The 13,624-nt window shown below is 42.8% G+C and overlaps 1 protein-coding gene across 3 annotated transcripts in view; it reads right to left on the reverse strand.

Annotated features, from left to right (window-relative positions):
* The window catches only part of LOC125287360 (protein shisa-6), a 52,994-nt gene extending 40,111 nt beyond the window's left edge, over positions 1-12,883 (reverse strand). For all 3 annotated transcript variants that reach the window (XM_048233103.1, XM_048233102.1, XM_048233101.1), the window contains exons 1-4: positions 12,634-12,883; positions 11,157-12,212; positions 9,380-9,540; positions 5,029-5,127 (exon numbers count right to left, since the gene is read on the reverse strand). In XM_048233103.1, the coding sequence (XP_048089060.1) occupies positions 5,029-5,127; positions 9,380-9,540; positions 11,157-11,704 (808 nt within the window). In that variant the 5' untranslated portion in view covers positions 11,705-12,212; positions 12,634-12,883. The remainder of the gene's footprint in view (positions 1-5,028; positions 5,128-9,379; positions 9,541-11,156; positions 12,213-12,633) is intronic.
* Positions 12,884-13,624: the final 741 nt, after the last annotated feature.

The raw sequence follows: 13,624 nt of genomic DNA on the forward strand, positions 1-13,624 counted from the left end.
CATGGTTGCTTTGTCCGCATCTGAAAGTCAACAAACGCATCTCCTAAATACTGAGTTGGGTTGACAGGCGCGAGTCATGTAGAGCAGTGAAGTGCTGTCATTTCGGTACCACTCCGAAATCTTTTTTTTTGACTCTGTCTTCAGGTATAACAAATATTAGTGTAAGCAGAAGTGCTGTTTCACATGTACTTCAGCCTGAGGCCAAAGTACTGGACACCCCTCATACCACTGAGTATTGAAACAGACAGCTGAAATGCAGCTTACACACAGCATTTCCCCCATTGCAATAGAGATGGGGAGATGGGGTTGGTGGTCACTAGAGGAATGACTCTGACAATCCCCAACTCCCTCACACACACACACACACACAAATACACACACACACTGATCTTTATCCTTGCATATGATATTGTCACACTTTCAGAAAGCCAATAGGTTTGGCTTGATAGGGAACTGTTCTGACTGCAGATGAGCCATAATTTTGTGAAAAGCGGTTTTAGAAACAGACATGCATGAACAAACCGATATTCTTATCAACGCTTACAAAAACCAAGACATAATGAGCAAATGGACGTGGAAATCCAAAGACAGACGTGAGTCACCGCAGCAATTACACTGATGTGAATAGAGCAGGAATATTACTTGTTATTTTTATGAAGATGAGCTCAGGTGTCCTATTTAGCTTTGCACACCGAGAAAAAAAAGCCAGCAAGCCAGTTCAGCCATTCAGAGCATAACTAATTACTTAAAATCCAATCCCGTGCTTCACACGGGTGTCTTCAAACAACATGTCAATCATGACGACATGTGTATTCAAGAATTAATCTGGCTATGGCACTGGGAGACAATGGCAGGCCATCACAACTGCAACAGAAATCACACTCTTCTGAATTGATGGGATGCAAACATGTCAGTCGAGGAGTTAAGCTTTGTCAAAACCAATTACCTCCTCTTTGAACTCTGCACCAAGAGCAGAGTTACAGCAAACTGACAATCAATGTGTGTTTTAAGCAACAGAGTTATGATTGAATGTATCACACATTTGAATATTTTCATCAAATTGGTATGTCTGCCAACAGTGGAAGTATTGAGAAGATTAATACATCCATGGGAATTTATGAGTTTGCTCCTAGAGCAAAACAAGCATTTTCCTTCCAGTACATAAACACTGTCTTAAGCAACAGCAAGACACACTAATATGACATCTGTAAGCATGATCGGACACTCTACAAACCCTTTAACTATTACGGTCTTGCTTCAAATAAATGTTTTTGTGGTAAATTACTCACTGTTCTACCGACACTTTAGAGGAGGAGCCTCTCTCTGTCTCTGTCATTTACATTCTATCTAATGACCTGTTTAATCTTTCCTCTTGAAAACCCCCGTTTACATACACTAACCATAGGATATACTACATACAGATTAATGTATACATAACATCACAGTGCGTCAGTAAACTAGCTATTAGAGAGGTAGAGATGAGCTTTAGGATAACATTTATCTGCGGGAATGAGCATCGGACCGGTGCACTGTTTGCAGCCTTATTTATGAAGCCGCTACTGGAAAGATGATGCGAGCGGTAGCCGCATGCTAATGGGGAGATGTGAAAAGAGCGTCTGTGTGTCTCTTCAGGGAGCTGCTCCATATTCACACAGTGCAGCAACAAAGGTCAGAACCCCGCAACGTAACCAGCTGATCACGGAAACTTTCTCCTTCCTCTGCGAAAGGAGATGGGGAAGGGGTGGTTGGTGTGATAACATATTCCTGTTTAAAAGTGTTGCAAAATGAAAATATGTTTATGCATGGTGTAAGTCTAAAGTAGGAGAGGGGGGAGAGGGAGGTCAATGGGGTTGTGGTGGTGGTGGTGGTTCAAGCACCATGTAGCCCAACTCGAGTTCATGCTCGACGGGTGACTGTTTCTGAAATCTGAATATTAGGCTGTGGGTTGTGCTTGTTTGCCTGCAAATTGTAACAATGGTTATGACATTATAACAGTTGAGCAAATGAGCTTTGTGATTTATATCTATAACTGATTGTGGTGCAGTGGCTCTGTGGGATAAGTGACTAATTCTTACGTATCACCCGCTAATGATGCATGCAATCCCTCGGCGGTTCATCAGACAGTTCTAAAATTTCATCTCATCTCTGCATCAGAAGGTTTTAGAATTTCGTCTATTTCCCATCAAGCTCTGATTGGCGACAGAGCACGCCAGGGTTGCTGCATCTAGTCTGTGCATAGGACTTAAGACATAGCTCAGCCTTCACATGGAGATGGACGAGGGTGAACTTCTTTAAGGTCGAGGTGCAGTCTTCGTTTCCTCAGCCATATGTGAAGCTTTCAGCTGGCTTAGTACGCAATATGACCTCACTGCATTGCTCCAGGGAGTAGATAACAATGCAAAATCTTGCATCATAATTAGGCACCAGAACAGAGGCTTAATTATTTAGCATCCATTTTAAAAAAAGTGATGTTGTAGGAAAAAAGACACTTTTCGGTGCCAAAAAAGAACTTAAATGAAGCTGGGACGAATTCTTGCCGCAGTGTGTGTCTGTACAGTGCAGGCAAGTCGGACTAACCTAAATATGCATGTTGGTGTTGCTTGTTATGCGCTTGGTGTTACATCAGCTATATCTACAAGATGTGTGAGTACGCATCAGTGGCAAAACTATTCGAATTCCAATCCTGACACAAGTGGATAATTGACAGTTTTACTACGCTTTTGATCCAAAGTTTTCTAAGAAGCTCATTGAAGGCAAAGGAAGAAGACAAGCAAGAACAGAGCATGAGAGAGGAGGTCAGGGGGGAATGCAAGAGGTGGAGAATTTTTGCACAAACTGAGATGTCAGCCATTTAAAGTCCCTGAAGAATCTCAAAACACACGCTGAATCAGTTAGATGTTGCCCATGGACCTGTGGGGTTATTTTTATTTAAAGTTGGGGGTTATTTTGTGATATTTTGAGGAACTCATGAGTTCAACCTGAGCAGGAATGATGGAACGCCACAAAAATACTACCGTAATGTTTCTCAATTCAGCTAGTCTGACCGGGTCACAGTGACTCCTGGCAGGCGAGGGCTCTGAGGGACTAGCCAGGCCATTTGTTTCCTATGCTTAGAACGGAGAACAGAGCTGGAGGCTCGCACCAATATTCCCAATACTCATATTTCATGAGCGGCAGACAAATATAGCTACTCCTTCCACCCCCACCCCCCACACACACACACCACCCCCCATTTACTTCCACTGTGGCTGCACATGAGCGAATACGTCACGCTGAAATGGCCAGTGAGGAGACAAAAACAAACCGAAAAACGACAAAAAGAAGGACGACACTGAAAAAGAGAACATACACACACACGCACGCACACACACACACACACACACACACACACACACACACACACACACACACACAACAACTCACCAGGAAAAAAAGAAATAGACTTCGAGGCTGATGTGAGGTACTTTGGGGGAAAACAAAATATCACAGAGAGACAGAGAGTCCAGCCCTGCTGTGAGGGACTTTTAAAAGGGAGGGCTGCTGGCTAGGTGCTGCAGCACGAGTCTCCAGCTACCCTCTGTGGCGGGCCAGATCCATAATCTACATGGCCCTCCGCTAACAGAATCTCTTGATTTATATGGCCCCCTCGAGATACAGAGAGCACTCCAATCACACAATAAATGCTTTATGGCAAAGAGTCCACGCAGCGCCGCGCTTTGAGCCGCAATATAAATCTGGCGGCCAACAAATATTTACTGATGACATGTTTACCATTTCAGGCAATTACACAGAATCACGCGTGTATTGACGGCTTGGCGGCCATTTGCATACACATTTAATAAATCTGCAGTCAAACCCTTTTTTTTCCTGGCACGTTCTGCCACCTCTCTCACTCTCTCTCTCACTCTCTCTTTCAAAAAAGGATTAAAAACTCTCAACTCAAGGGCGAGACATAAAATGGGAGATCATGGGAGAAGCCGCTCATTGTCTGTTTGAATGAGTTATCGACATGGGTCTTTGGCCAGCCATTGGGCCCGTGGATACATGGGCGACACAGATGCATACTAATGAAGCTTTGGGCAGTGGGAGGAAGCTCACACACACACGTGACGCCAATCTGTAAATGAGTGTCTTCTTTATGGGTGAGTGGAGATTGCTATGTGGCAGGCTCTATATAAATAGCTGGAGGAACTTTAATGTTTTCATATACATGCAAATTCCTAAGGTGACAAGATGCTCATGACCATTAACATTGTTTTTTATGCCTTTGTCTTGCCTATAGCTCTTGTCCTGTGTGTGTGAGAAAGTATTATTCCATATCCATGATTGTGGCCCTTGAAGATAATGCTATTCACTCTACCTTACTTGTGATGCTTTGTAATGTGATCAATTTGTCAATAAATGTGTGTTTCATTTCAGCAGATATTCAGCATATTTAACAAAGGCCTGGACATTTCTGACAAAATAAAAACTGAAAACATATTATTGTTTTTCTTTACACTGATAACGTGACTGCTAATCACTATCCACTAGCCACTGTCCACTATCCACACAGTGAAGTAGAATACTGAAGTGCAGTCACAGGACAATAGGAACCAGGCACCATGTCTGAAGACAGGTCTGTGCAGTGACTATACAACCACAGGAAATATGTTTTAGCACCACAATTTTCCCAGTCTGTAAGATCTTACTCAAAAAAAAAATGGACAGGAAACGCATGAAAACATATTTCTGGAGGTTATAAAGTCACTGTGGAGAGACATAGTTTCCTTTTTGTCCAAGGAAACAGTGTGAGTTACATCTAACATTTACAGCCACTAATGGACAATGTTTCAGAGGCCCAAAAGCAGTGGTATCAAGGAAAGTCTTTTCAAGAGGGAGAAGAGAGAGAGAGAGAGAGAGAGAGAGAGAGAGAATAGGAAATGAAAAATGGAGTAGAAGAAGTAAGCAGCACCGCAGACCAGTTGTTCGTAGAAACTATGAAAACAAAGAAAAGGAAACAAAAAAAAAAAAAAAGAGGCACGCTACCTTTCACATGGCCTCGCCCCAAGGTCACGAAGCCCGAGGAGATAAAGTTGTGAAGGTCATGCCCCCCGCTACGGCTGCTCTCTTTGCCATAGTGTCCACCTGGGGAGGGGGAGAAGAAGACAAGACAATATTGTCAGAGGTCAGAGGTCGTGGTCCCCACGGCTAGGCAGTGGGGTGAAACTCAAATAACCTCCAGTGTCTCAGAGTTTGGGTCTCTGAAATAGTGATGCACCACTGCTGACTGCCGGGAGCCATCTCTGAGGTGTGAAGATGATGGTTGCGATTAGAGATTCTGCCATTGTGAGATTCAGCCTAGGGTTGTGCCGATCGTGATGGGTTGACAGGCATCACGATGGAAAGCAACCATCGTGATGCCACGCCCCCACATGCCAGTCACTAATTCCTGCTGTTACAGGCTAAAACATAAAAAAACCTTTCCCTGAAAATGAAATTGAGCCTACTTTAAAGGCTGTCAACCAAACAGTTATCACGTATTAGTCTACCGTCTTGTAAAATAAAAGACTTATTAGTCTACCCTCTTATTCAAATAATTCCTGACTGTGACGTGAATGTGTAGTCTAATTGTCTTTTTGTAGCCTACATGTCTCGCAGGCCTATAGCCTACATTGGACGTAATAGGTAGCCTAATGTTTTAGCAAAAAATATAGATTTATTATTGTTAGGCTACGACTAGGACATTCTAGCGCTCAAATATTTTTGCAAGGCAAACATCGTCAAATGCCAATTTAGGCGACATCGCCCAACCCTAATTCAGCCCCTGAAACTCAATTGCTTGGTTAAGCTGACCATAGGCCATAGGGTCTTTACCCATGGGGCAAACATACAGATAAAATGTTCAGTACATCAGGTCTGTTTGAATAAACAGGCCAAACAACTTCATATGAATGCACGAATATTGAAATAAAAAGCATATATCTTTCTATACATCCAAGCCTTTTTGGATTAGACTGAGAGAACCTTGTCTATTCTAATCAAATACATAAATTGATGTCTCCATACCGTGGTTAGGGCTTAGGAATTCGGAAAACCTATTTCATTAATCCATGGATCAATATCACAACTGACAGCATCTTAACAGTCCCAAATAGGCAATATATCGTCCTGTGAGCAAGCTCCTGACAGTCCAGGTCCTTCATGACTGAATATAAGTGCCTATTAAAGTGACCCCCTTAGGGGCTGATCCATAGAGAAGCATTGACTACCAGCTGCAGTCTAGAGGAGCATATTTATGTATTTGAAATGATTATAGACCCTTTCAACAATAAAAACAAAAACAATGCTTGAACGTTCTATTTGGGCCCCAATCTACTTCCTCTGCATTAAGATAACATTATGGAATGTTAAAACGGAAGCCTTGTGGGGCCAACTATGATGCTGATAATGGAACTCTCTTGAAAGGGTCTATATGAAAGCTACATGGGAGGATGGCATGACTGCCAGCAATGTTCTGTTTCTGCTTTGAGGCTGGAGGGGGGTATGTCCACTATGGCTGTTACAGCACTGTAGGTCAGTGTTAAGGCAACCAAACTAAATTAGCCTAGTGAAGATTCAGGGGACGTGGACATAGTGGACGCGGTATAGATTCTGTGTACGCGGTATAGATCTTGCATTTTTACGAGTAACTGGTGTGGGGGAAAAAAGACTGCAGTATTTAGGGGGGGAAAATGTCCATATCATTATGTTATTGCCCACTGGCATATCTCATCTTAATTAAACTAATTAAATCATAGTTTAATAACCAAGGCACAATTTCATGCAAGCAGCGATGATCTCTTGGAGCAAAATCTGAAAGAAAAAAAACATCATGCATACGCACACATACTCTCTCTCTCTCTCACACACACACACACACACACACACACACACACACACACACACAATAATCGCCTCAAGCAGTGTCAAATAATCTTTTTTTTAAAGATAGCGCTTACATTTCTTTGCATTCTGTTATATCTTAGTTCATTTGTCAGTTAATTAGTTTACTACCAGCAGTCTGGCCCAAGTACTTGTAAATCATAAAAGCGAGCTATTACCAGAGTCAAACATAGGTTACGTTACACCACATCACAAATCAAGTTCTGCCATCTCATTCCTCTACACTGGTTCATTAGTAACTGTGTAAATGTGTAAATGAGTCAAGCTAAATCCTGATGCACCTTCCCAAGAATTCAAGGTAAGGTCCATGATTTCAATCCCATACACCTTTTGCAAAATGAAATGTGTTGCATGTAGTGGCTCAGATCAAGCATAAAGGTCCTAGCCAGTCGACAAGGCGCTTCAGAGGCACGGAAGGGGCAGGTTAAATGGAATTGACCGCTCAAATATCAACAACCTTCCATGAAGCTGAAACTAAATCACAGACTGCGTCTTTAAACTAAATCACAGATTGCTTCTTGAAACCAAATCACAGACTGCTTCTTTAAGTAGCATAAGGGCATCATATTAACAGGTACACATGATTTTGTTGAAAAAAGTAAGGGAGACAGACACAGCTGTTGCACAACTGATTGGCTGAAATTCATATGGCCTCTGGGGGGGTTATACTATAGTGTGTCTAAGGCAGTAGGCTCTGGTCACCCCACTACCATCTAGTCCAATAGGTAAAGCAGCGACACTGTAAAGATGGTCACTGTGATTTCAGCTAAGCCCTTAAACAAACACAAACCAACAGAGGAGCCTACAGTGGACCTTTCATATATACAGTACATGCATTACATCACTACCCACATAAACAGAAAAAAATAACATTGTTTGTAGTCATCTTAACATAGTGCAAAGCTACACACTTGACTCCTAAAGTGAACTCACAAATTCGAATTTCTCAAGTCACAAGCCAAAACAGTTATTTCCCCAGGGGCCTCAGAGCACTGTGTAGCTCACTTAATGATGGCCCAGCCCTGACACTTTTCAGTGCATTAATATGCAATGCATTCTGTGTCTGAGTTGGCTCTCAAGATATACAGTATGTATGTTTGTAAGTCACTGTGTGTGTGTGTGTGTGTGTGTGTGTGTGTGTGTGTGTGCATGTATACATTGCCAGTGCATAGGACTACAAAGCAATTTATACACAAATGAACCACGCTTTGCCAGAGCCTGTCAGTGTCTCTCACGTCTACACGGAGAGCGAGACTTGAGGGAGCTACAATGCAGTGGCTTCATCTACTGCAAGCCAATTGTGACGAGGGGTTCCTGAGCCTGATGACTGACCCAGAGATGACCACACAAGGGCATGTAGAATACAGCACACTTGGCATAAACACACACACACACACACACACACACACACACACACACACACACACACACACACACACACACACACACATACAAATGCAGACACACACACACATACAGAAATATACAAACACAAACACACCAGCAGTGTCTATTGACTTCAAATATAGAGCAGGCTCTAACAGAGAAGGACAAATGTCTCTCTCTCTCTCTCTCTCTCTCTCTCTCTACACACACCTGCTGACCAAGACCAAATTTCAGAGACAAATTTGGATAGTGGCCGAAACCAATGAGGCATACTGACACCTGTGACCGATGCTATCTGCTTGCCGGTCACTTATTCATAATCTCTTGTCAGGTCACTTCAACACCCACCAACTCTCCTGGTTCTCTAGGCACTATGTCTGGCTCAGGGTGTTTACTCTGGAGTTGTGTATTTACTGTAACACTGACCTCAAAGGAGATGTTTGTATATTAAATATATATACACATATATACAGTATATCACTTTTCCATATGTTGGCATCAGACATTCACAGTATTTACTTGTCTTGGCTGGGTATAACTACTCAATGAAGCATTTGTTCTGACTTTCTGTGTCATGTCCATGTAATAGATTTACGCAGTGCCTCACATTCAGATACAACACAACATCCATCCAGAATGTATCATTGCTGAAGATATTCATTATTGGTACAAATAAGGGGGCTCTTTAGATGTTGTAGTTACTCAGGAACATATGACGTCAAGGGTGTCAGTTCCCGCAGTGAGAATATGTGTTCCTTTCGATATGCATTCTCTTTCGTCTATGTTACGTTTCACTCCTATCAAATATTCGGGAGTGCATTTCCCAAAAGCATTGTTGTGCGATCACTATCGTTAAATGATGTCACTGTCTCTATCGTAGTTATGGTGGTTGCGTAACTATGCTTTTCAGGAAACGTGTCCCTGATTAGTAAGTGGTCTTTTCACTCGGACACTGATGAGCTAAGAAGAATTCAATATGTCCCCCATAAACATTCATACGAACCCAGCATAATGCATCATCTTGCCACATTCAACGCAATGGGATGCAGTGTTCCCAACAACTACTTACTGTGGTTGGACTTTGACGTGTGCACTGGAGTGTAATGGTTCTTGGATCCCGTCCTGGCTGGCGTGTTGTCTTTGGGGGAGCTGTTCATGGCCGCAAAGTTCTCGCAGTCGTACTGCGAGATGGGAATAGGTCCTTGTTGCCTAAGGATGTCTGCGAGCGCTCTGGGAAGACAAAACAACAAGACACTGTTTATTTCTTTGGCTGTGTTGATGGAGACTGCACCATATATTTGTTTTGCCTAGGGTATCATACTGTATGTGCGTGTGTGTGTGTGTGTATGTGTGTGTGTGTGTGTGTGTGTGTGTGTGTGTGTGTGTGTGTGTGTGTGTGTGTGCATGCGATCCTCCAGTGGCTCTTAAGAGGTGAACACAGTGTGCGGTAGATGAGTCACTCTTGAATGTTTCCTGAGTCGCACCAGGTGCACATAGTGGTGACCCTGAGGGACTGTAGAGGAACGAAGCGAAAAATAAAAAAGAAAAAAGGAAGAAAGAACACACGCACACACACACACATGCGCATGCACACCGCATTCCGACGGCCTAGAGTAAAATTTAGTCCGCCAATGTTTTGGGCAGAACGACAATTGGATTACTCTTGCCCCTGTTACTCTGAGAAGCCTTGGCGAGGCAGAAATGTCAATAGCACACATGCCCAATGAGCTTCTGCTTACACAGTGGCCGAGTGCAGAAAACAATAAATGTCTTGACTTTACTCTGGCCTCAGCTGATGGCTTGTGACCGCCTTTCCACCGAACTGTGACATGTTTGAAATCGAAGTGAATTTATGCAGATCCCATTTCTGCCAACCTTCATCCAAATCCAGGAGTGTTCCAACAGGCAAAATGGAATAGATGTTGTGCTCAGACAGAGGTTAAGAAGAGCCTGCAGTCACCAGGTACCCTTTTACATTTACAGTTTTTTTTTTTGGTCTTATATTGAAATTAAGAGCTCTTCAGAACATAGACCTCCAGTTTAAAATTCTTCCACCAACAGGCTTGGAAGTGTAAAATATTGAATCCACCCAAGATTAACTATAAAAGCAGTGGCTATGGTCGGATGCTATAACTATCCCATAACCTATAACCTACAGTACCTACCTCTATTATTCATGGGAGGAGTTTTGAATAACAGCAATGGCTTACAAATGTCCATCTACACTCATATACTACTTATTGAATAGGTCAAACAACACAAGTGTACCCTAATGATGTGTGCAAGGAGAGGAGAAAGGAGAGAGGGGTGGGTCAGGAGAGATGGGTGGGTGGCAATTTCAAGACAGAGTAAATGGACGCATTTGATGAAAGGGTATCCAAGAAGCTCTCTGTCACAGGCAATGAAGGAGGAGGCTTCTCCTGAAGCACACCTTACCCTACATAGAATACAAGGTAAAAAAGGGCAGAAATCTATCCAAGCTGTTGTCTTTCCAAATCATGGTCACTAGTAGAACAGGTCTCTAAAAATGTGGCATTCAGTAAATCAGAGAATCACTGATGTGACAACTGGCATTTGTACAGTAAGAGATATATTTGTGACAATTGATGGAAGGCAGGTAGTAAATGTCAAGTTCAGGACTTAAAAATATCAAGTCCAGGCAATGAAACCACATAAATAACCTCTCAAGACAGAATGAGATGCCTTTTGCAGCTTCATTTGACAAAACGTGAAAAACAGCTGTTAAGAATATAAATGTTGTCATTTTAAGATTTCACTGAACTGAAGATCAAAAGACATGGATAGTACAGGACATTAGCTGAAATCAAATGCAAAATGTATCTCACCTATGGATGTTCATCTCCTGAGGTGGTTGATTTGCTTTGTCATAAGCAACTTTTACTGAAACTCCAAGAACTATGATGAAAGCTATAACCCCACAGGTAATGTAGACCGCTGTATTCGTTTGGTCCATACTTGGGTCGTAGGTGTCTTCTGTTGGTGCGGGAGCCGGCGTTGACGTTTGGTCCCATTTTGGTTTTTGGTAATTCTTGCAGGCGCTTTGATCTAACCGTTTATATTTGAACTGACAACAAAACCGCAGGGCACATGTCCCGCAGCAGTAGTGGTGGTCGGTGTGATTGCATGCAAACTCCTTATCATAGGCGCCGCTCACGTCGTAGTAACCCCGGCAGCTGTCAAAATCGACCACTGTTGGCAACTGGACTTGCGCGATCCGCTGTATGGATGCGGTTGGTGCCGCCGTACTGTTCACTTCCTTAGGTTTCTTCTTTGGCACAGCCTTTGTCCTTTTGGGGACAGCGCAGAACACGTTCAGTGGGTCCAAATAAATTAGCAGAAGCAGAAAGTGCTGAATACCCATGGCTTGTTTCATTTAATGCTTGTCTTGGTTGCCCCCTCTCCTTCTCTCTCTCTCTTTCTCTCTCTCTCTCTCTCTATTGCTTTCTCTTTCAATCTTTCTCTCCCTCTCTTACTCTCTATCTTTCGAAGACGCCCTTTTGCTTTTGTCTTACCCGGGCAGGAGCCCTATCCTATCAGGCTGTGGCAATTCTGACATCCGTGGGTCTCACGATTACCCTCATCCCCATAGCAGCATTTCGGACAGGACACAGTCGATTGCACTGAAGAAGCCATTAATTCAATTAGAATAGAATGCCAGTGATAGCCATCGCTGTTTGGTAGATGATTGCGCAGGGGTCGGTTACTGCGCCGAAGGACTTGAAATGCGCTGCGCGGGATAGTCTGATGTGGAGGGACCATTCATTTCTTCCCTTTCCACCTCTTCGAACTGGGCGTCACTGTCCCCGGTGAAAGATTCCGGGTGCCCTTGTTGAGAACTCTTGCCTAAGCAAGCTCTTCATCTTCTGTGAATGGAAGCCAAGCTGGAAAAGCAGAGAAAATAACTTAAATGTTAATTAATCGTTGTAAATCAGAACTCGGTCGCCTGCAAAGGAAATATCGCAATGCAAAGCTACTTAAATCCAAGCGCATGGGAGGTGTGAAGTATTAGACAGCTCTGTGCATGCAGTCCTGTTTGATGCGTGTCATAGTTCAATGGCACGACTGAAAATATCTACTCAGTAAAATACAGAATTCGCAAATTCCTAAACAATATTGGTAAACCATAAGTAGGCTAACTCAAATCGACGCAGCCATACATTTGGTCGTTAGTAATATACAACAATACAATATACCCACTGAAAAGGATTTCCCTGTTATTCTGCAATTAATGCAATTATAACCAAATGATTTACGCTTTTAAATAACAACGAAACCTTGATGAAATAGCTGTGCCACACTTACCATTTAAGAAAAAAATCGTGATGGCAGAGGAAAACTATTTCTTCATATCCATAACTAGGAATAGGACACTTGTCCAAATACTGTAAATTCGATGCCGACTGTTTGCGCTCTGCCTGTCAGAATAACACTGAATATCGGTTGTCTTTTCGGTTAGAGACAGATCCTATGGTCCGCCTCCTCTCTCCCACACTTACATCACTCAAGTGCTAGCGTCACAACCCAACCAGGTATCAGTTAATTACATGTCCTCGGTTACACTCATGGTGAGCAGTTTGGTTTCCGACATGACCATCTCTGCACAAATATCGTTTTGTGGAGGTCTGATTCTCTTCCAGCTGAAGACTTGTGTATAGGATGCAACTTTCTTGTTGCGATAGAACTCGCAAAGACGCTGTCAGATAGCCTCCAAATATTTATAATTTAACAGGCAGAACGCAGACATAATTCAACTGTGGTTGTTTTAAAAGACTATCCTGGTCCCGTGAAAGACCGGCAGCCGATCTCAACAACACTGAATTCCATATGCCGATCAATCCCACTGCTTATAATCGGTGTTGCATTCTTCCAAGATGCCAACAGATAGGCTGCATCTGCCGGTGAGTGACAGATACCAGCCGTGGTGTGGCTGGAAAAGACGACCGCTGTCTTTTAATTTGCCATAATGTCTGACTCCGTTCCGGTCATTGTGGCAGCATTACCACAGGGTTGATTAAATAAAGGATGAGGGACTTTCTACACTTGGAGCAATTTTACCCATCCGACATCCTGTGCTGGCTAGACTTATGAAGTGGACTCGTAAAGCAGGCTATCCAGTCCTTTTCTAGGAAGTCCAGTTCACAAAATACAGTTACAATGCAAATATAAACGCGATCCAAACATATGATAGCCAATGTCAATTTAAACTCCATTAGGCCTATGTCAAAATCAAATAGGACTAGATTAAAATTGCTACTAGTGTATATTAATGAGATAGCCTACTGCAAAGTATGAA

This window comes from Alosa alosa, chromosome 22 (genome assembly GCF_017589495.1).
Source record: "Alosa alosa isolate M-15738 ecotype Scorff River chromosome 22, AALO_Geno_1.1, whole genome shotgun sequence".
NCBI lineage: Eukaryota > Metazoa > Chordata > Actinopteri > Clupeiformes > Clupeidae > Alosa > Alosa alosa.